Below are 23,225 nucleotides of genomic sequence, written 5' to 3' on the forward strand. Positions count from 1 at the left end.
GAAATAAAATATAACTTATTTTAATCTTAGACAAGGAATGAGAGTTATAAATTTTAAATTCATTTTAGTTTAGATTAGCAATGAACATTAAACAATAAACTTTGTTTTTAATATCAAGCTTTCCATATTATGTCCAGTTAAGTGAAGAAGTCAAATGTAAGGTGCTAGAACAAGCTGAAAACGAAAAAGAGGCAGAGAATCCCAAAGAGGGCAAACAAGAATCATATTATATATGAGTATATACAGCTTCAGGGTAAAGATAGTTGATTGAATACACACAGTTTTGTTCTCTACTGAAATACCACTAAAATGACAGATGTAGAAAAAAATTTAAAGACATAAACTCACAAGGGCAAAGAAAATGAGTTAGGAGGGAATAGCAGTAAAATTTTGGAAACTGAAAAGCAGATGGGTGATAACTGATTACACTCTTGAAAAAGTCAAATTCTTTAGCAGTGTGGAAAGCTGTGAAGTAACCCGATATATATTCTAAAATCCCCTAAAGACATGATAATTAGTATCCTTGGGTGCCTCTGGCTGAATATAAGGCTAAAAACAGGAGGATTGGTTTCAAGTCTGCAGGAGTTAAACCCTCAGTCCCCTTCCCCTATGAAGTCAGATGACTTCATCACCCCAGCAGACTACTGGAGGTTTATTTTCTAGACAGGGTAAAACATAAGTTCTTTAGACTGGGACACACTAACATAGCTGAAAACAGGGAGGAAGTTAAAGACTGAGAACTTTCCAGCCCTCTTCACCTATTTGATTCCCAGACATATATCACAATTAGTCTAGGAAATACTTCACTCAAATGAGTCCCAGAAAGAAAATGTTTAAGAACTGAATGATACTAGTTTTACAATTGAAAAGGTTCCACAAGTACCAAATACAGAGCTAAAAATAGACCCACACAAAGGCACACCATTATAAAACTTCATATCACAGGGAACAAGGAAAATATAATCCAGGCTTCCAGGATCAGGGATTAAACAAGTCATCAGTCAAAGATCAGGAGTCAGAATAACTTTCCACTTCTTTGAAGCAGTCCTGAAAGCTAATAGATGTGGGGAATGCCTTCACATTTTGGAAGGGAAATTATATCCAAGTCAGAATAATATTCTCAACCAAATTATTGCCAAGTTTGAAAACAGAATAAAGTTGTTTTCAGATATCCTCATTTTAGGTTGATTTTTATATATGGCATGAGGTGAGGGTACAGTTTTTTTATTTTGTGTGTGCATATACACTTGACCCAAGACCATTTGCTAAAGACATCATTTTCCCATTGTGTGTTCTTAACACCCCTCTTGGTCAGTTCATCATATATGCATGCGCTTATTCCTGGACTTCCTCTTCTGTTCCATTGGTCTATGTGTCTGTCTTTATGTCAGTACAATACTATTTTAATTACTATAGCTGTGTAATATATTTTGAAATCAAGGAGTGTGATGCTTACAGCTTTGTTCTTCTTAAGATTGCTTTGGCTATATGGGGTCTTTTGTGATTCCATATACAGTTTTGGATTATGTTTTATATTTCTGTCAAAAGAGCCATTGGGATTTTGGTAGGAATTCCATTGAATCCATAGATTGCTTTAGATAATGCAGGCATTTTAACAATATTTTTTCAGTCCATGAACACAGATATTGTCAAATGCTCTTTCTGCATCTACTGAAATATTCATTTGATTTTTAGCCTTCCTTTTCTTAATGTGGTGTATCACATTTCTTGATTTGCATATATTGAGCCATCCTTGTATCCCATGGATGAATCCCAACTGATCACAGTGGATGATCCTTTTAATGTGCTGCTGAGTTTGGTTTGCTAGAATTTTGCTGAAGATTGTTGCATATATGTTCATCAGCTGTATTGGTCTGTAATTTTATTTTCTTAAGGTACCTTTGTCTGGCTTTGGTATCAGGGTGATGCCAGCCTTGTAAAATAAGTCTGGAAGTGATCTCTTCTCTCCAGTTCTTTAGAAGTGCTTTAGAGGAATTGGCTTAATTGCTCTTTAAATGTTTGGTAGGCTTCACCAGCAAAGCCATCTAGTCCTGGGCTTTTCTCTGTTGGGAAGATTACTGACCCAATCTCCTTACTTGTTACTGGTCTGTTCCTATTTTTGATTTCTTCATGATTCACTCCTGATACATTTTATGTTTCAAGGAATGTATTCTTGTAAGTTATCCAATTTATTGGCATATAAATGTTCCTTGTATTCTCTTATATCGTTATATATTTATATAACACCCCTTTATATTTCTGTGACATCACTTATACTCTTTTTTCAGTTCTAATTTTGACCCTCTTTTTTTTTTTCAGTTAGTCTAGTTAAAGATATGTCAATTTTATCTTTTTATTAAAAAACTCTTAGTTTCTTTGAGCTTTTCTGTTGTTTTTCAAGTCTCTATTTCATTTATTGTGGGTTTTTTGGTTGTTGTTCTAGTTTCTTAAAGGTATAATGTTTGGTTGTGTTTTTTCGAGATCCTTCTTTTTTTTTTTTTTTTTTTTTTTTTACAGTATGAACCACCTCACTTGGCCCTCTTCTTTCTTAATAAAGTCGTTTATCATATAAATTTCCCTTTTAGTACTGCTTTTGCTGAATCCCATAAATTGTGGTGTGTTGTAATTTCATTTATCTCAAGATTGTTTAATTTCTCTTTTGATTTCTTCTTTGACCCAATGGTTGGTCAGGTGTGTGTGGTTTAATTTCTACATTTTTGTGAATTTTACAGTTTTTCTTTCATTACTGATTTACATTTTCATATCATTGTGGTCAGAAAAGATACTCAATATCATTCCAGTCTTCTTAAATTTGTGAAGACTTATTTTGTCGCCTAACATGCTCTGTTCTGGAGAATGTTCTGTGTGCTTGAAAAGAATGTATTCTGCTGATGTTGGATAGCATATTCTGTATATTTTGTTTTCATTAGAACCAGTTTCTCTATAAAACCTAGAAATTAAACTCCTTATCCATCATTGCTAAGTGGAAGAGGAAATTATTGCCATAGCTACTGTTTTATTTCCTTAGTTCCTCATAACTTTTTTGGGACATGTTTGCAGTAGTTAGTCTGAAATTATCATAACTCAAAAAAAAAAAAAAAAAAAGAGAGCGACAGCTACTAAAAGGATAGCTAAAGTGACAATTTTAATGTCAGACCAAGTAGATTTCAAAGCAAAGGATACCGACAATAAAGAGGTTTTTTCCTAATTATAAAAGGGTCATTTGGTCAAGAGAACATAAAAACTCTAAGTGTTGGCCTGGCATGGTGGCTCATGCCTGTAATCCCAGCACTTTGGGAGGCCGAGGTGGGCAGATCACCTGAGGTCAAGAGTTCGAGACCAGCCTGGTCAACATGGCGAAACCCCGTCTCTACTAAAAATACAAAAAATTAGCCGGGCATGGTGGCATGTGCCTGTAATCCCAGCTACTTAGGAGGCTCAGGCAGGAGAATCACTTGAGCCGGGGAGGCAGAGGTTGCAGTGAGCCGAGGTCATGCCACTGCATTCCAGTCTGAGCAACAGAGTGAGATTCCATCTCAAAAAATATATATATATGTATATTTTTATATATATATATATATTCATGCCCAGTGGCTTCTCTTACAAGAAAACATTTAAAGGAGAAATAAATATATATATATATATTCTAACTGTTTATGCACCTAATAAATATCTGAAACAAATCCTGGTATAACCGTAAATAAAAATTCTTATGGATAGACAAATTTGCAATTATAGCCATAGATCTCAACACCTTTCTCATTGACTAATGGCACAAGTAGACAGTAAATCTGTGAGGACATGGAAGACTTAAGTAACACTATCGACCAACTTGACCCATTTAACATTTATGCAACACCTTACCCAACAACAGCAAAATACACCTTTTTGTTGTTGTTTTTGTTTGTTTTCTTTTGTTTTTAAGTGCACCTATCAAGATAGATCTGATACTGGGCCATAGCAGAAAGCTACTTAGAAAATTCCCAAGTGTTTATAATTTAACATAATTGCAAATAGTCTATTGGGTCAACAAAAAAAAAAGAGCAAAAGAGAATTAGAAGGTAATTTTAACTGAATGAAAATAAAAACACATTTGTGGTATGCCTCCAAAGAAGTACTTAGAGACAAGCTTATACCTGTATTAGAAAAAAAGAAGAATGTCTCAAATCTATGACTTCAACTTCCACCTTAACAAACGAGAAAAAAGAACAAATTAAACCCACAGTAAGCAGAAGAAAGGAAACAATAAAGATCAGAGGTAAATAAATGAAATGGAAAACAAAACTACAGAAAATCAACAAAACCAAAAACTGGTTATTTGAGAAGGTCCATAAACTGAAAAATCACTATCCAAACTAATGAGATTTTAAAAAGAGAAAAGGCATATATAACTGATAACCAGAAATGAGAGAATTGATAACACTACAGATCATATGGATATAAAAGGGAGAAGAGAATATTTTAAAGAACTTTATTTTTGGATAACTTAGATAAAATGGACAAATTACTTGAAAGATACAAACCAGCAAAAGTTTGAAGAAGAAATCTAAAATATGAAGAGTACCCCTGCATCTCTTAAGTTAAATGTTTACTTTAAAAACTTCAGGCTGGGCGCGGTGGCTCACGCCTGTAATCCCAGCACTTTGGGAGGCTGAGACGGGTGGATCACGAGGTCAGGAGATCGAGACCATCCTGGCTAACACGGTGAAACCCCGTCTCTACTAAAAAAGTACAAAAAACTAGCCGGGCAAAGTGGCGGGCGCCTGTAGTCCCAGCTACTCGGAAGGGTGAGGCAGGAGAATGGCGTAAACCCGGGAGGCGGAGCTTGCAGTGAGCCAAGATCCGACCACTGCACCCCAGCCTGGGCGACAGAGTGAGACTCCGTCTCAAAAATAAATAAATAAAAATAAAAACTTCAACAAACTTCATGCCCAGTGGCTTCTCTTACAAGAAAACATTTAAAGGAGAAATAATAGAATTTGTACACAAAATCTTTTTAAAAATTGAAGGGAGGAGAGTATTTCTCAACTCAATTTATGAGACCAGCATTACCCTGATAACAAAACCAGATTAAGATATTACAAGAAAAGAAAGTTAGAGACTTATTAATACAGATGCAAAAATTCTTAAGAGAATTTTAGCAAATTGAATCTAGCAGTATATAAAAAGTATATCATGAATTAAGTTGGTTTTATTTCAGGAATACATTTGTTTTATATTCAGAAGTCAGCGTAATTCGTGATATTTAAGAGACTAAAAACAACCTATATTATTGTCACAGTATTTTAAGAAAAATTATTCAGCAAGTCCATCATATACTTCTGATAAAAAATTCTGAGCCAATTAGAAATAGAAGAGAACTTCATTAACTTCATACAAAATCTATAAAAAACTAAAATGTTACATCATACTTAATCATAAAAGACTGAAGTCTTTCCATAACATAAGAAACAAGGCAAATATGTCCACTCATACCACTTCTACTCAACATTCTGCTGGAGATTCTAGCCACTGCAGTATGGTATGAAAAATAAAAGCATCCAGATTTCAGGAAGGAGTTTAAAACTGTCTTTTTTTTGCAGATGAATGATCATCTATGTAGAAGTATCTACCAAATCTATCAAAAAAGCTTCTAGAATTAATAACTGAGTTTAGCAAAGTTGCAAGACACAAGATCAGTTAGCAGAAATCAGTTATATTTCTGTACACTGGCAGTGAACAATCAGAAGTTAAAATTTTACAGATATCTTTTACAATAACATAAAAAATGAAATACTAAGAATGTAAATCTGACAAAAGATATGCAAGACTGAAATATATTTTACAAAATATTGTTGAGGGAAGTTAAAGAAATAAATAAAGATATGCTATATTCATTGAGTGGAAGTTTCAATTTTAAAAGAAATGTCACTTCTCCCCAGGCAGATCTATAAATTCAAAGCAATCACAATCAAAATTCCAGCAGGCCATTTGAGAAACTGACAAGCCAAGCAAGACCTTATCTCTAAAAATAAAAATAAAAAAATTGACAAGCCAATTGGAAATGTAAAGAACCTAGAAAAGCCAAAACACTTTCAAAAGGATTAGTAAAATTGAAAAACTAACACAACCTAATTTCAAGATTTTTTGTAAAGCCACAGGCAATCATGAAAGTGTAGTATCAATGTAAAGATAGATCAGTGGAACAGAATAGACCCATACATATGTGATAATTGATTTTTTAATCAAAATTTTTATTTTGAGAATATTGTAGATTAACATGTAACTGTAAGAAATCACACAGAGACCCCTTTTGTCCCTTCCCTGGTTTCCCTCAATGGTAACGTCTTCGAAAACTCAGTCAAAGCAGGATAATGTCTTTAATACAGTCTACACAGAACATTTCCATCACCACCACGACCATTCATACTGTCTTTTGATACCTATATCCACTTCTCTCTTGCCCTCACCACCTTCCTAAGCACTGTAAACCAAAACTTTGCTGTTTTTATAATATTGTCATTTCAATAATGTTTTGTAAATAGAATCTTACAGTATATAATCCTTTCTGATGGGCTTTTTTCACTAATTATAATTCTCTACAGACTGACTTAGGTTGTTGCATGTATCAATAGTTCGTTATTTTTTATTTCTGAATACTAGTGTGTGTTATGGATATACTACAGTTTGTTTAAGTATTTATCCACTGGATTGTCAGTTTGGGGTTATTATTAATAAAACTGCTATAAACAGGATTTGGGTGAACATAAGTCTTTATTTCTATGAGATGTATGCCCCAGAGTAAAATTGCCGGGTTGTTATGGTAGTTGTATGTTTTGTTTCCTAATAAACTGTCAAACTCTACAGTGGCTGCACCATTTTACGTCCCTACGAGAAACGTATGAGTGACCAGCATTTGGCTTTGTCACCAGCATTTTTGTGCTTAGCATTCTAACACATGTGTAGTTATAGCCCATTGTGGTTTTATTTACATTTTCCTAATGGCTAATGATGTTATGCATCTTTTCATTACTGTTGAATGTTAAGTTCTGAACATATATATATATATATATATATATATCTCTGTGTGTGTGTGTATATATATGTGGGTACATGTGTGTATTTTGTATGTTCTTTATACATGTTGATATTCTTTATACCATTCTAGACACTAGTAGTTTCTCAGATACCTGTTTTAAAAGCATTTACTCCTAGTATGGCATTTGTCTTTTTTATCCTCTAACCAGGTCTTTCACAAAGCAGTAGTTTTTAATTTTGATGAAGTCTAGTTTATCAGTTTTTCCTTTTATAGACTATACTTTTGGTGTCAAATATAAGAACTCTTTACCTATGCATAGATCTGAAAAATGCTCATATATTTTTTTCTAAAAGTTTTGTGGTTTTAATTTTACATTTAAGTCCATGATAAATTTTGAGTTGATTTTTATGTAAGCAGTGAGGCTTGATTTTGCGTATGGTTGTTCAGTTGTTCCAACACTATTTCTTAAAAAGGCTGTCTTTCCTGCATTAAATTGCTTGCTTTTTTTTCCTCCCACCAAAAAAAATCAGTTGGTTCTATTTGTGTGTACTTGTTTCTGGATTCTCTGTGCTGTTTCGTTGATCGATGTGTCTTTGCCTCCGCTAATACCACATAAGCTTTATTAATATAGCTAAAAATTAGTCTTGAATGGGGATACTAATTCTTCCCACTTTATTCTTCATCAAAATTGTTCAAGCTATTTTAGTTCCTTTTCATGTCCATAAAAATTTTAAACTCATGTCTCTATTTACAGAAAGCTTTGCTAGGATTTTGAATAGGAATTGCATTAAATGTGTATATCAGTTTGGGGAGAATGGACGTCATTACTTTGTTGAGTCTTCTGATCCATGAACATGATGTGTCTCTTTGTTTATTTAGAACTTCTTGGATTTCTTTAATCAGCACTGTGTAGTTTTCAGCATATAAGGCCTATACACTTTTTATATACTTTTTTTGGAAAATTATAAATGATACTGTATCTAATTTTGTTCTCTGCATGTTCGTTGCTAATAAAAATGAATTGATTATTGTATGTTTATTTTTTCTTCTTGCTGAACTCACTAATTCTAGATTTTTTTAGACTCCTTGGGAATATCAGTGTAAATTGTCATGTCATTTGCAAATAGGAACCTGAGCTGATAGAGTGTTTTGTCATTTTCAAGTATTTCATATAATTGAAATAGCTGAGCTTCAAAAATCATATTATTCATTCTGCTTAAATAGTATAGAATCTCTCCCAGCATTTCATCACTTGCATTGTTTTAGTACTTCTGTCATAATGGAGAGAAGTTTTTCAGGACAAATGGCATTGATCAGTTTTCTAAAAAGCTGTTGGCGTAACTGACAAAATCCTGGATACTAGAAATAGAGATAAGTAACCTACAGTACTTATTTGTACAATTTCTGAGTCTCCAGATGTACATTGTCATTGGATGTGATTTTTTTTTAAATGCCTTATTTCCCCCATCCTGTTTTTCTTCACTTTGCCTTTAATTATTTTTTCCAACTTAGTATGCCAACCATTGACACCTTAGCTGATAGCACTCAGGAAAGAGGTGGCCAGCGCCACCTCTAGAAAGGAAGAGAGAGAACTGAGAGCTGGAAGACATTAAAAATAGTTCTTGGAATTTCAAGACTGCTTTCCTCCTTAATACATTTTATCTTTGGTCTGGCCATTTTTTTTTCCTTTTCTTAATTACATTTTTAGTTCTCTAAACTACATACTTCCCACTGATTGTCTTTAATAACTCACATTTTTTATATGTTCAGGACATCATCAACGTATTGTCTTAGCAAAATGCCCTTTTGAGACTCCTGTCATTTGGCTTTCCTGCTTCTTCCCATTTTTATTGTCTTCATATATCTACTGCAGGCCATTCCTCACAATTATTTGAAGACTCCTTTCTTTTTTTTTTTTTTTTTTTTTGAGACAAGGTCCCACTCTGTTGTCTAGGCTGGAGTGTAGTAACGCAATCGTGGCTTCGTGAATCACTGCAGCCTCAAACTCCTGGGCCCAAGCAATCCTCCACCTCAGCCTCCAGTGTAGCTGAGACTACAGGCATATGCCACCATGCCTGCTATTATAAAGACGTGGTGTCACTATGTTGACCAGGCTGGTTTCTAACTCTGGGTCTCACGGGATCCTCCACCCTCAAACTCTCAATTGTCTTATTTTTTCATGTCAAGTCCTCTCATTGTTCTTAGAGACACTCTTAGATGACCTGTGAATGACCTGCCAACACCCTAGCTCATCTTCTGGACCTTATCATTGAAAATGATCTTTTCTGTCTCTTCACCTCAGCCACACATTTCCATGATTGCACCCTGGACCTTGTTCTCAGCCTCCAAAATTAATGTCATACACTCTACGCTTTTTACGCCAAGTTCTTATCTTTCCAGTTTATTTAATGTAAAGACCCTCAGGCTATTGACCCACCACTTTCATTCAGTTAGTCTTCCCCTTATCTAGCTTAGATTCCATCATACATTATCATAATTATTCGTTTGCAAATATCAGTAACTGCCTTACTCATTTCTTTATCTTTTACCCTTATCTAGCAAGACCCCAAATATGGATGAACCTCTCTTTGCCTTCTCCATGCTGATCCCCTTACAGCAGTGCAAAGGTAAAGAGGCAGACTCGTGTTTTTATAAATTCATGATCCCTAATCTCAGCTTGCATTTATTTTTGCAAGTTCACTCCCCATACTTATTTTGTACCTTTCCCCCAGTCTTCAAACTTCCCACTTCTCCCTTCCTCCTTCGGCTAATGACTCCCTCTTTCATTGACAAAATAGAAGACACCAGATGAGAGCATCTTAGCTTCCAATTACTTAATCCACAAATTTGCATATATATCCATCTTTCTTTTCTTTCCTTCAGTTAAAATGGAAGGACTGTCCCTCCTTTCAAAGGCATGTCCTACCATAATTGCTATGAATCTTTTTCAAGAATTTTATTTCTTCAGTTATCCCCTCTCTACATCATCATTTCAATCAGCACCAATTTTTTTCTTGTTTTTCCCATCCTTCTTCCCTAGATCCTTTGCATCCCTCTAGCTAACATCCCATTTCTCTGCTGCTTTCTAGCTAAACTTCTCAGAAAAGTTATTTATTCTTACTTTCTCTACCTTTTTATTTCCATTTGTTTTTCAGTCCACTTGTCAAGGACTTTAATTACTTTTTGCCAAATCTATTTGACATTTTTCTATCCACATTCTACTTGGCCTTTAGGTACTATCTGATAGGTGGCCCCTCTCTTCTTTAACGTTCCTACTTCTTGGTTCTGGTATTCTTCCAACCCTGTGGCCCTTCTTTGTCAATCTTTTTGATAGCTCTTCTTCCTGCTCTTCTCAGCCTGTAAATGTTGGAGTTCCTCAAGATGCAGATGATCTTCCTGGGCTTTACTCCCTGTATTTTTTCTCATCATTCTCTAACTAAATAATTTTATTTATTCCCCATAGTTTTAAATACTACCTGTAAGCTGATCAGTGTGTGTGTCCAGACTAATCCCTAAACTTCAGAATCACGTACCAAACTGCCTACTTCAGTTATCTACTTGGATGTCAAGCAGGTCTTTTAGATCTCATATGTCTACAATTGAAGTCTCCACTCCCCACCCACAATTGTCCTCCAGTCTCCTACCCACTTCCCACCAATCCACATTTTAATCAATGGCACTGCTAAAATCCTGGTGGTCATCCTTGATTCTTTTCGTTCCATTGTCCTTCTCACACACATACCACCACCTCCACTGCCTTTATTCAGGACACCACTATGTCTGGCCTGCATTACTCCAGTTACTTTATTATTCCCCTGCCTTTTCCCCTTAGCCCTTTCCAATTCATTTAACATGTTAAGACTGCTGATCACACAGTCCATCTCACTTAGAATGTAAAATCCTTACTGCTGCCTTCATGGTCTTGAATAAGCAAGTTCCTGCTTACCTCTCTGGCCTCTCATTTCAAGGTACTCTATATGTATTTATGATTTATTGTTAATCTGTTCTCATTCGTGTTCATTCTTATTCATAGTTGCCCCTCCCCTTCTATCTGCAACAACCTCTTGTTAGTTTCTAGAACGCACCAAACTCTTTTTGCCTTGGAGCTTTGGCACCGATTTCCTCTTCCTGACGTGCACTATCCTTGCTCTTCACTTAGAATGCTATCTTTGCCTGTTCATTTTCTTTCTTACCACTTAACTATAAGTTCCCTGTGGGCAAGGATCATGCACAGCAAAGACTCAGTACATAGCACAGTGCCTGACACATAAGCATTTAGTAAATATTTGTTGAATAAAGTGTGGTCAATAAAAATCTCCTAGGATTTTATGAGACAAACTGATCTCTATTCTCTACCTTGCCAAATAACCCCAAGTCTTCCTGGCTACTAAAAGGAGATCCTAACAGCAAAACTTTAATTCTCTTATTTATACATTTTTTCTGAAACCTATAAAGTCTCTACCTTGAACGTACATTGCTTTTATAATTAGAAAATATATAGATTTGGAATATATACATATATATACACAGATATTTTAAAACGTTTACAGCCAGGCGTGGTAGCTCAAGCCTGTAATCCCAGCACTTTGGGAGGCCAAGGCGGGCAGATCATGAGGTCAGGAGATCAAGACCATCCTGGCTAATATGGTGAAAACCCTGTCTCTACTAAAAATATATAAAATTAGCTGGGCCTGGTGGCGGTTGCCTGTAGTCCCAGCTACTCAGGAGGCTGAGGCAGGAGAATGGCATGAACCCGGGAGTTGGAACTTGCAGTGAGCTGAGGTCATGCCACTGCACTCCAGCCTGGGTGACAGAGCCAGAGTCTGTCTCAAAAAAAAAAAAAAGAAGAAGAATAGCTCCAAACTCTTAGTTTTTTATAGTCTTTTTTCTTTAGAGAGCTCTTTTGGGAAATAATCTTTCTTGTAGAAAAGCTATTTCTTGAATTTTACTTTAATACTCTTTTATTAAAGTAAAATTGAATGTATTGCTGTTTTTTGTTTTATTGTTTTGTTTTGTTTTGTTTTTTTGAGACTAAGTCTCACTCTGTTGCCCAAGCTGGACTGCAGTGGCTTGGTCTCGGCTGACTGCAACCTCTGCCTCCTGGGTTCAAGCAATTCTCCTGCCTTAGCCTCCTGAGTAGCTGGGATTATAGGCTCCTGCCACCACACCAGGCTAATTTTTTGTATTTTTAGTAGAAGTGGGGTTTCATCATGTTGTCCAGCCTAGTCTTGAACTTCTGACCTCGTGATCTGCCCACCTCGCCTCCCAAAGTGCTGGGATTACAGGCGTGAGCCACTGCTCTTTCTTTAAATAAACGTAAACAAGCTCTGTCACCCAGAAATACTTATATGTAAAAGATTTCTATTGCTTATTGTTTCTAACAATGAAAGTAGAAATTGATAAATTATGGCTCATGGGAACACTATTCTGTGTTTAATAATGATATTGATATATGTTTAATGACAAAGGTGAATATCTGCTATGTTAAGTGAAAAAAATAAGCTGCAAAATATATGTGACAGTACGTTTTTCAAAGGCAAAAAATACTTGGAACTTACGTGCAACTACGTGTATATGAGTAAATGTGTGTGTATGAGTAAATGTATGTGTGTTTGGTTTTGTAAAAAGAATGCCTAGAAGAATAGACACCGAATAGTGTATTTAAAAAACAAGTTAGAGAATAATATGTATTGCATGATCCTAATTTTGTTGCAGAAGAAAATTTTAAAACTGTGCACTGTTGTACTGTTCTGCTTTTTGAGGCCCAAATGGTACCCATCAAACCACTGGCATTGACGTCCTATGGGAATTAGAGGTGGGGTACTTGCATTTTTTTGCTTGATGGACTTAGTATTTGAAATGTTTATAAAAAGCATTTAATACTTTTATGAGTTTTTTAATGGATAAAGATAATTAAGAAAGGGGAAAATTATTACAAAAGAAGTACAATATCCTAACCAGTGAAATTCACCAACAGCTAAAATTTTAACATATTTACATGCCATATTAATATATAGACTCATGATGACTGGATTTTTTTCTTCTCACCTCCCAGGAATAAATGAAGAAGAGGAAAAGAAAAAAGAAAAAAGCAAAGAGAAAATCAAATTGAAAAAAAAAAGGAAAAGGTATTTTTTTAACAGCATTTTAAAAAACAAAGCAGGCCTATGAGTCTTGGATGGATTATAAAATTTTATTTTTTACGTATAATACAGTTAATTTAATATTTTTTCTTCAACAACTAAGCTTTTCATTGAGCTTAAGTTTAAGCTCTTTATATTTTGTCTTCATATACATGAAGTTGACAAAAATATTTGTATTCTTGTAATATTACCATGGCTAATAAATTAACTTATTAATAGAATTTAATAGAACTTGTCATGCTGTCCAGGTGCGATGGCTCATGCCTATAATCCCAGCACTTTGAGAGGTCAAGGCAGGAGAATGGCTTGAGCCCAGGAATTTGAGACAGGCTTGGGCAACATAGTGAGACCTCATCTCTGCAAAAGGAAAAAAAAAATATCCAAGTGTGGTGGCATGTACCCGTGTTCCCAGTTACATGGAAGGCCGAGGTAGAAGGATTGCTTGAGCCCAGGAGATGTGATCACACCGCTAAACTCCAGCCTGGGCAACACAGCAAGACCCTGTCTGCTGCCCGCACCCCACGACAAAAAAAAATATATATATATATTTTTTTTATATGTATCATATATATATTTATATATATATTATATATATATAATTATATATATGCACATATGCACCTACATACACACACATTTGTATTTGTATTTACATATATTTAGCATGACAAGTTCATATATATATATATGTGTGTGTATATGAATGATGGCTGATGAGGGTTGTGAAAGACCTGAAGGAATCGCTGGCATCATAACTTCCTTCCAGTCTTCAGCCACCTGTGCATTTTTACTATTAACTCTTTTAAAAACTAACTGGTTAAAGAAATTATTGAAAGTAGTAAGTGGCCATTTCTCTTGTTAGTCAGTGCAGTTTCATTCATACTAGCATAAATTTGCACATACAGGCATTTTTTAAAAGCAATTAACCATAATTCTAGTTTAGACCCAGTTCTCATACAGAATAGGTTCTAGAAACCAGGGGCTGCCACTTCGTAGTTTTTATAGAGCATTTAATACATATATTTTAATATTTCAGATGTCTTATAAATTGGAAAAGTAGCTCACTTTCAAGTGTTAGGAGTTAACTAATAATCGTTAATATAAAAACAAATAGGAATGTAGAGCTCAGGGTTTTCTGTTCATGTATTATTAACTCATGTGTTCCAGCACAGCAAGATGGATTGCTTATAGGAAATGAGATTATCTAATAGTCTTCCAAATTCTAATACAGATAGTTCCCAATTTTTGTGGTTCGATACGATCTTTCAACTTTATGATGGTGCAGTAGAAATGTACTTCAGGTACCCATAGAGCCATTCTATTTTTCACTTTCAGGACAGTATTCAATAAATTACATGAGATATTCAACGCTTTATTATAAAAATAGGCTTTGTGTTAGATGATTTTGCCCAACTAGAGGCTAATGTAAGTGTTCTGAGAATATTTAAGGGCGGCCAGGTTAAGCTATGATGTTCAGTAGGGTAGGTGTATTTTGTGTATTTTCAACTTCAGATAGATTTATCAGGGCGTAACCCCATCGTGAGTTGAGGTACATCTGTATATTTCTTTTCTTTTTCTTTTTTTTGAAACGGAGTCTTGCTCTGTCACCCAGGCTGGAGTCCAGTGGCGCGATCTCAGCTCACTGCAAGCTCCGCCTCCCGGGTTCACGCCATTCTTCTGCCTCAGCCTCCCGAATAGCTGGGACTACAGGCGCCCGCCACCTCGCCCAGCTAATTTTTTTGTATTTTCAGTAGAGACAAAGTTTCACCGTGTTAGCCAGGATGATCTCAATCTCCTGACCTTGTGATCCACCTGCCTCGGCCTCCCAAATATTTCTTTTATAGTAACAGATTATTTATTTGGGCCTGTTTACCTTGAGCATCACAAACCTGAAATTAAATTAACTTTTCTGTGCACACTTAGCAGAGGTAGTGCCACCTGAACATGTTGCTATGCCACAGCCTAAAATTTTGTCTTAAAATTGAGACTTCAGGTTAGGCACGGTGGCTCACTCCTGTAATCCCAGCACTTTGGGAGGCCAAGGTGGGTCGATCACCTGAGGTCTGGAGTTTGAGACCAGCCTGGCCAACACCGTGAAACCCCATCTCTACTAAAAATACAAAAAAAAAAAAAAAAAAAAAAAAAATAGCTGGGCATGGTGGTGTTGGTTCCTGTAATCCCAGCTACTTGGGAGGCTGAGCCAGGAGGATCGCTTGAACTCGGGGGCATGGAGGCTGCAGTGAGCTGAGATCACACTATTACGCTCCAGCCTGTGCAACAAGAGTGAAACTCTGTCTCAAAAAAAAAAAAAAAAAAACTTTGGGACCAAAAAGCTAAAGAAAAAAGTGCAGGCAGGGAAGAAGCTTTAGTCAGAATCCAGAGGTCAAGTCAAGCAGGGTCTTTAAAACAGGAAAGTAGACAAGATTCGAGAATAACAGAACTGAAGAGGCAAGGGAGCAGGAGAATACGTGAGAAAATAAGCTTTAACAGATGGTCGGAAGTCTGAGTAAGCAGACAAACAAGGAGGAGAAAGGAACACAACATTACAAAAATAAGGGAAAACTCGGAGTCACTAAAGGAGGAAGGCAGTCAAGGAATTCACACACTATACAGACACAAGATAGCCTTGGACCCCTGTAGTCTCCTGAATTTACATTGGCACCTTCTTTATGTTCATCTCAGGTTTTCTTAGTTTGAGTTTTAACTCCTAATATTTAGATCACTAAACTAACTCTTCAGGTACCTTTTTTTGCATTTTAAATTCACTCAGTTTCTGTCTTGTCACTCATATTTTGAGTTTGAGTATAGGTAGAATGTTGCACATCTCTTTATGTAAGATCTTGAAAGATAGTGTTTTCTGTTCTTTTTCTTTTCCTTTTTTTTTAATATTAGAGGAAGGAATCCAACCAATTTTTCCAATTTAGTATTAAAGTAATATTTTTCAAACGCATAATGATAACCCATCCTTTTTCATTTATATCTAGCATAAAAGCATCCTTTTGTAACTAATGAAAATTATTTTGTAATGCAAGTATTCATGTGTATCATTCTCCGTCTAGACGGACCCAGTACTTGAAAAATCAGCAGAATTTTATTTTGCTAACTTTCAGCTTTAATTCATTCCTATGAACACAAAATTATAGCCCTTTAAAATAGAGAATTGCAACTTTTGAGGCAGTTTTAAGAAAATATGGTAAGTTATTATATACACAAGTGAATATAATAAGGCTTGGTGAATGCCCCTTTGTTTGCATTTTAGGATTTTGAATGGTATAACTGCATGAAAAACCAAAAGTCACAGAAAAATAATTTCATCCTTAGTGAATTTAAAACTCATTACTAAAATTGAGTGGAATAGAGATACTAGTTTTGTTAATTTCTGTGACCAAGCAGCACAAATTCTAAATTCAGCATTTTAAGGGAATGCAAATATATGAAGCATGTTTTGAGTTTATGTTTATACTCACTACCTTCCTTCAAGAAGAATTTAAGGCAGTTCAAATCCCGCTTAAATTTATCTATCAGCCATAAATGCAATTCTCAGTCAGTGTGTATTATTATCCATAGGTCTTACTCATCCAGTTCCACTGAAGAGGACACTTCAAAACAAAAGAAACAGAAATATCAGAAGAAAGAAAAGAAAAAAGAAAAAAAGAGCAAATCAAAAAAAGGGAAACATCACAAAAAGGAAAAAAAGAAGAGAAAAAAGGAAAAGCAGTCTTCTACCCCTAATAGTTCTGAATTCTCCAGAAAGTAACTGAGACTTTGGCTTAAGCCATTAAATTTAAAAATTTGTTTTTAAAACGTGTTTGCCCTTCCTTGGAATTTGCTGTATATTGTGCTTTGCAATAAATCACAGCCTTTTCCCTATAGACATTTTTTGTATGTGGGACCATTATCCCTCTGGCAATATATTTTTAATGTGCTATGACTGCAAAGTAATAAATCAGTCTTGTTACTTGATAGCCATGCCCCAAGTATAGCTATTTGTGTATACTAAACACATCGTTTTTGGTATTTGTGTCTCTGTGTGTTTGGCTAGTGTTATTACTTCATAAGTTGATTGTAAAATGGCTTTACTGCAGTCAACACAGGTCATCTACCTAGCAGCTAATGAGTATTGCTGATTCAGGTGTCCACCTTCCAATCATGAAGCTAGGTAAGGGGTAATGTTTTGCTCTTGACACAGAGAAATTTAATAGCTGTATATACTAAAATAGAATATCTTTTAAAGATAGTGAAATTCTTCGTTTTTTTTTAAATCTCTGGGGATTTTTTTTCAATGTCATAGAAAGTGCAGCTGCTTAATGGTCTTGACTAGGACTTTTTAAATGAATGGTGTCTGCAGGAAGATGATCATGAAAATATCTCTTAACGAAGTTTCACTGTTCTACGAAATGCAGAATTTCTAGTACCTGCCTCCTTTGTTTTTGTGATAATTGAAATATTTCTTTCTTGTATAAAGAGACTAGTTCAGCCTGTTAGTAAGTATGCAGAGATGATGCTGAGTTGGTCAGGATTTTTAGGATAGACGCCTGGGTTGTTTTACAAATGTGCCATATTGGCATGTCTTACAGTGATACCTCAAACACAGAAATTTTTATTTAGGAAGATAGCTAAATCTTTATTAGAACTGATTTTTATTGTATTCAGTATGTAAATTTTGTGAAGCTTGTTTCTATGGGTAATGTGGAAAATTTTATAAATGTGAGCATAAATACTTATTTTGTCAGACATAATTTGTAGTTTTAAAGCAAATTTCACACTGAACTTATGTTTTCATAAATGAGCAGTTTGGGGTGTTTCTCTCTTTTCCTTTTGTGGCAACCTCAAGAGCAGTGTCAAAAAAAGAATTAAGAATTTTATTCTGTACTTTTTAAAATTTAAGAGCCAGGGAGTTGCATCATGAAAGCCTTTATATAATAATGGAAATTTTATATGGGTAAGCATTTTCAAATACATATTAGTAGATATGTTTTTTAAATTTCTATTTTCACATTGATCAGTGTTACTTTGCTTAATACTTAGGTATCCCTTATGCCCAATAAAGTAAATGCTTATGTTGTAGAAGCATCAAACGTCAACCAGCATCATGGCACAGCACCAAAGATTGCAAATACCTCACTATGGTGCACGTAGAAATTTTCAAATTGATTACCTGCAGATATGGCTGCAGGTGAATTCGTGATAATGAAATCAGCTAAGTATACTTAACCTCACAGGCTAGAAAGGTTTACTGATTCTTCTTTCACCCGTCACCCAATGTGGGTACCCTCAGTAAGACTCAGGGAGCCTTATACCTCCTCTTAACATATGCTTACCCATGCTTAAATTCTAGGGAAGGTGTATCCACAGCCCTCTTCTATAATAGCATTGCAGCCATGACAGCTGTCACGCTTTCAGCCTTTCCATAACCTAATTTAGTCGTTTGGGCCTCTCAAAAGGAAATGCTTTTGTTTAAATAGGTCAGTCAGTAACTGCGAGAAAAATACAGAGCCAACAGGTTTTTAGGGTTTTGTTTTGCCTTTGCTGCTAATTTTTTGAAAATACAGTTCTTCAATTATCAAGATTTTAAAAATCGGTTTTTAATATAAAACTTTTTTAAAAACGAGGCTGACCCAAGTTCGGTGGTGTTTCTCCACTCCCACTGCTTGACTTGACTAGCCTTGAAAAAATAATAGTAAAATGAAATAAAAAATGATTAGAAGATGCTGCAAAGGCAATGACCTCATTCCATTGAGTAAGGTAGTTAAAAATGATAGTAATTGTAGTGAAATAGTTAATTGAGTTATTTATAAGTTTTATTACTGTTAATTGTAGAGATTATAAATTGGCTCATTAGGTTTCTGAATGGTAAAACAATAATGATTGAGAAGAGCAAAAGTCAATCCTCATTAATGTAGTATGCAAATTAAAATATTTTAATGATCAGTAGTTTTCCCCCCAGAAATTATCTTGGTATTCCTAAGTAAATTTCCTATAATTTTAGCATAGTTTATGAAATATCTCATTTGAATAAAAATTTATTTTTACTGAAGTAATTTTCTTCTAAAATGATATTATTGAGATTGGATGTAAATCTCATGAACACATTTTAGAAGAAAATTAATGAAATTCCCTCCCAGGCAGTATGTACCAGAAGGAAAACTGAATTAGCAGTAAAACAGTCTATTCATTCTAACTACCTGTATGATCTTGAACAAAGTCACTTAGTTTCCCTGGGCCTTGATGTCTTTCATCTATAAAATATTGTACCAGATTATCTCTGAAATCACTTCTAGTTTTAATATATATAATTATCAATATTTTAAAATTCAAGCAATATTCATTTTAAAAATTATTATAAACAGCTAGCATTCTACAATAGTAAAGGTTGAATTTATTAATATAACAGTTAAACATGTTCAGCTTCTTCAAGCAGATAATTGATATTTGGTTCATATTCTTACAACCTAATGCATATCATTTTCACCAGATGCAGACGGAATTTATATTTAGGTTTGCATCTGGAACTAGATTATCTGGCACTTTATGGCCATTATTTTTGGATTGATGGACCTTCTCCCCACACAATTTCCTCTTTTATTTTTTTGCGTATCATATGTTGGCTGGTATTTCTCAGAGGCGTCCCTCTTTCTTCATACTTAATATACATCTCCATTTACATCTTTGGTTCTCTGAGGTCAAAACAACAATAAATGAGAAGTAAAACAACTATACGTGTTTGTATTTACAACTCTATCTAAAAGTATATAACCCCAGTTTGCCTTCAGAGTAAACTAGGCTGAAGAGTTGTTAATAATGTTGATTAAAATGCCATTGAATCCTTTCTTCAACAAATATTTATTGAGTACCTAACATGGCAAACGCTGTGCTAAGTACTGGGGATACAGAGATAAGTAAGACACATTTGCCTCCCTGAAGGACTTCACAGTGTAGTTGGTAGAAGAAACAGTAGAGCATATTCCGTTATATAATTAGTGCAGTAATTGACATGAGTTTATAGAAACTCAGAGTGGTACCTAACCTAGTCTAGAGAAATTAGAAGAGGCTACCTAGACAAAGTAGTGACTGAATTGCACTTTGATTAAGGATAAAAATGAAGGTTATGGCAGTTATTGACAGATTGGATGCTGTGAAGAAACACCAGATGTAGAACAAGCTGTGTTAGGTGTTTGTCAAGAATTACAAGCAATCTGGTGTTGCTGGTGTATCATAGGCGAGGCAGGAAGTGGTAAGAATTGAGACTACCATTTTAAGTTCTTAGGAACAAGAGGAAGGGGTCGTGTGTTCCATGTTTGGGAGCTTGAACTGTAATCTGTAAGCAATGAGACATCATTAAAGAGTTTTAAGGGGGGCCAGGCGCAGTGGCTCACACCTGTAATCCCAGCACTTTGGGAGGCTGAGGTGGGCAGATCAACTGAGGTCAGGAGTTCAAGACTAGCCTGGCCAACTTGGAGAAACCCTGTCTCTACTAAAAATACAAAAATTAGCCGGACGTGGTGACAGGCGCCTGTACTCCCAGCTACTCTGGAATCTGAGGGAGGAGAATTGCTCAAACCCAGGAGGTGGAAGTTGCAGTAAGCCGAGATCACACCACTGTACTTCAACCTGGGTGACAGAGTGAGACTCTGTCTCAAAAAAAAAGAAAAGAAAAGAAAAAAAATAATTGGGGTTTGGTTTTATCAGTTTCATAATCCGATTAATCCCACCATTTTTAAAAGATGAAATTGCTTTCATTAGAAGGCTATGTAAAATATAATTTGATTATTTTAGGCTCTATTATTAGACTCACATTTCTTTCTACGGTCTCATTATTATTTCCAAAAATTACACAGTAACCTAAATTATCTAAAAACACATAAAGCTACTGTATTCCTTATTAGACCCATCCCCAGAGTTATATGTACATGTACATACTTTGAGATGTGTTTTGTTCTTAATTGCATTGGCTTAAATTCTATCACTATTTTAGTATTTGTTAGGTCCAAATCATTTAGAATATTTTTCAGTGTACAAAATGTGCTGTAATTTAATAAGGCCCCTTGCTTTTGAAATTTGGCTTAACCTGTGAAGCACAACTGCTTCAGAGTTACAGAGAGACATACCAATTGGTCCACTGAATGAGCCCTGTGGTTCTACCTCAGGTAACCTAGTTTTAAGCTGGCTCAGCAGGGAGTGCTTCAAGGACTCCAGCTGATCCTAGTGCTGAGACCAAAACTTCCTGGACATTGGGCGCCCAAGAATAGTAGGTTTCTTATGCCAGTGTGACAGTAATCCCAGTTGCGAAGACCAGAGTCTTCTGACCTCAATATCGCCTCCTAACTCCTCTAAAAATAGATATAGTGGCAGAGAATTGGGGTGCCTCTCCTAGAGCACAACCCATGATGCATCCAGTCATGTCTGGCCCCACTATGCCTTTTGCATAAGTTGGGAGGAGTTGGGGCAGTGAGCATTTTGCTAGCTCTGTCTCTTTCCTGCTTCTTGTGCCATTTATAGTTCTTGCCCTTGAACAACAAAAGTAGAATGGTACCAGTGCCTTAACTAAATTTTTCTCAACCTAGATTTTCACCTGAGACAATATGGTAATATTATTAAATTACTGTATATCAAGATAGCAAATTTTCTTGGATACTTTAAAATCAAAGTTATATCAAAGATCAAGAAGCACCCATAAAAGCTTTATGAACTTTCACAAAATAAGTGAAAATTCTTTGCTTTTATGGCCATGTAAAATGTCATTTTTATAATGGAAGTGTCTTAATTTTCAAACTTAACATATACTTTAAGCAATTTTAATATTTAAACATTGGCAAAATTGTCTTTGAATGTGAAGTTCAACTCTGGCAGTAGGATGTTGCAATAGTGATCTGGAACTATGGGGCCAATATAGCCACATGGGGTTATTTAAATTAATCAAATAAATGAAAAATTTTATTTTTTCTGTTGCACTAGCCACATTTTAAGTGCTTAGTAGCCACATGTGACTGGTGGCTACCATTATTAGTACAGATATAGGAAGAACATTTCCATCATCTCAGAAACTTCTCTCTGGACAGTTCTGGTCTAGGAGATAACCATAGTTCTTGGTAGAAATTTTGACAGGCTAATGACAAAATGTTTGTAACCCTGAGCTTTGCATGCCCAGGAAAAATAAGGCATTCTTTTTTATGTATCAGACCAGAGAAGCTGTATTCAGCACATTTTGAAATGCTAGTTTTTGGCTATGGTCATACCACCCTAAATGTGCCAGATCTTGTCTGAAATGCTAGTTTTCTGACTACAAAAACTTCACAGGACATAGTAGATATGCTCAGTAGAGCCACTTAAAATAATTCCCGTTTTTTTCTGATGAATTCTATTACAAAACCAGGTCTGTGTTATAATAGAAAACACACTTATGAATTAAAATCTTTAAAAATTATAATTTGCAGAATTTAGTTTTATTTCTAGATTTCTAGGTGGTATTAATGTGATAGCATAAGGTGGAACCAGAGAACTCATTTGTTTTGTATATTTCATTATACAGATTATTTAGGAAATCTAGTGCAAAAGATTTTTTGTTATGCTTATCTCTTGAAACAAAGTATTTATTGTACAGATTATACATTGTGATTTTTTTGTTACTGAATATATTGTTTGTGCCCAGAAAAATCTAAAAAGACATAGGTTGACTTCTAAGAGACTTAAGAACAAGTCACCTCTAGTTTATAAGACAGTTCCCCCTGATATTTACCTATCCAGTACCATCTCATAAAAATAACTGCCTGTTATTATCAAAAAGTTGAGAAATGCTGGTAATGTGACATAAACTTCTCATTGTTCTTCACTGAGATAGAATTGCTTATCTTGTTATTGATAAATTCTTTAATTTCTGAATAATTAGCATAATCTCATGTGATACAGAAACATCTTAATTAGCAAATAAAAGTAAATTTATACAAAGGAAAACCAATAAAAACCTTAATGTGTGTTTAATAAAGTAACTGAATGATCAAAAATGCAGCTGTGTCTTGCTTTGTGAGTGACGAATTTTTGTTTATTTATTTATTTATTTATTTTTT

At 35.0% G+C, this 23,225-nt stretch overlaps 1 protein-coding gene across 2 annotated transcripts in view; it reads left to right on the forward strand.

Moving 5' to 3' along the window:
• The window catches only part of SREK1IP1 (SREK1 interacting protein 1), a 51,831-nt gene extending 28,669 nt beyond the window's left edge, over positions 1-23,162 (forward strand). The window contains exons 4-5 of one of the 2 annotated variants that reach the window (XM_007973852.3): positions 13,074-13,146; positions 16,729-23,162. In XM_007973852.3, the coding sequence (XP_007972043.1) occupies positions 13,074-13,146; positions 16,729-16,918 (263 nt within the window). In that variant the 3' untranslated portion in view covers positions 16,919-23,162. The remainder of the gene's footprint in view (positions 1-13,073; positions 13,147-16,728) is intronic. The other variant, XM_007973860.3, reaches the window with a different exon arrangement.
• Positions 23,163-23,225: the final 63 nt, after the last annotated feature.

This window comes from Chlorocebus sabaeus, chromosome 4 (assembly GCF_047675955.1).
Source record: "Chlorocebus sabaeus isolate Y175 chromosome 4, mChlSab1.0.hap1, whole genome shotgun sequence".
NCBI classification, from domain to species: domain Eukaryota; kingdom Metazoa; phylum Chordata; class Mammalia; order Primates; family Cercopithecidae; genus Chlorocebus; species Chlorocebus sabaeus.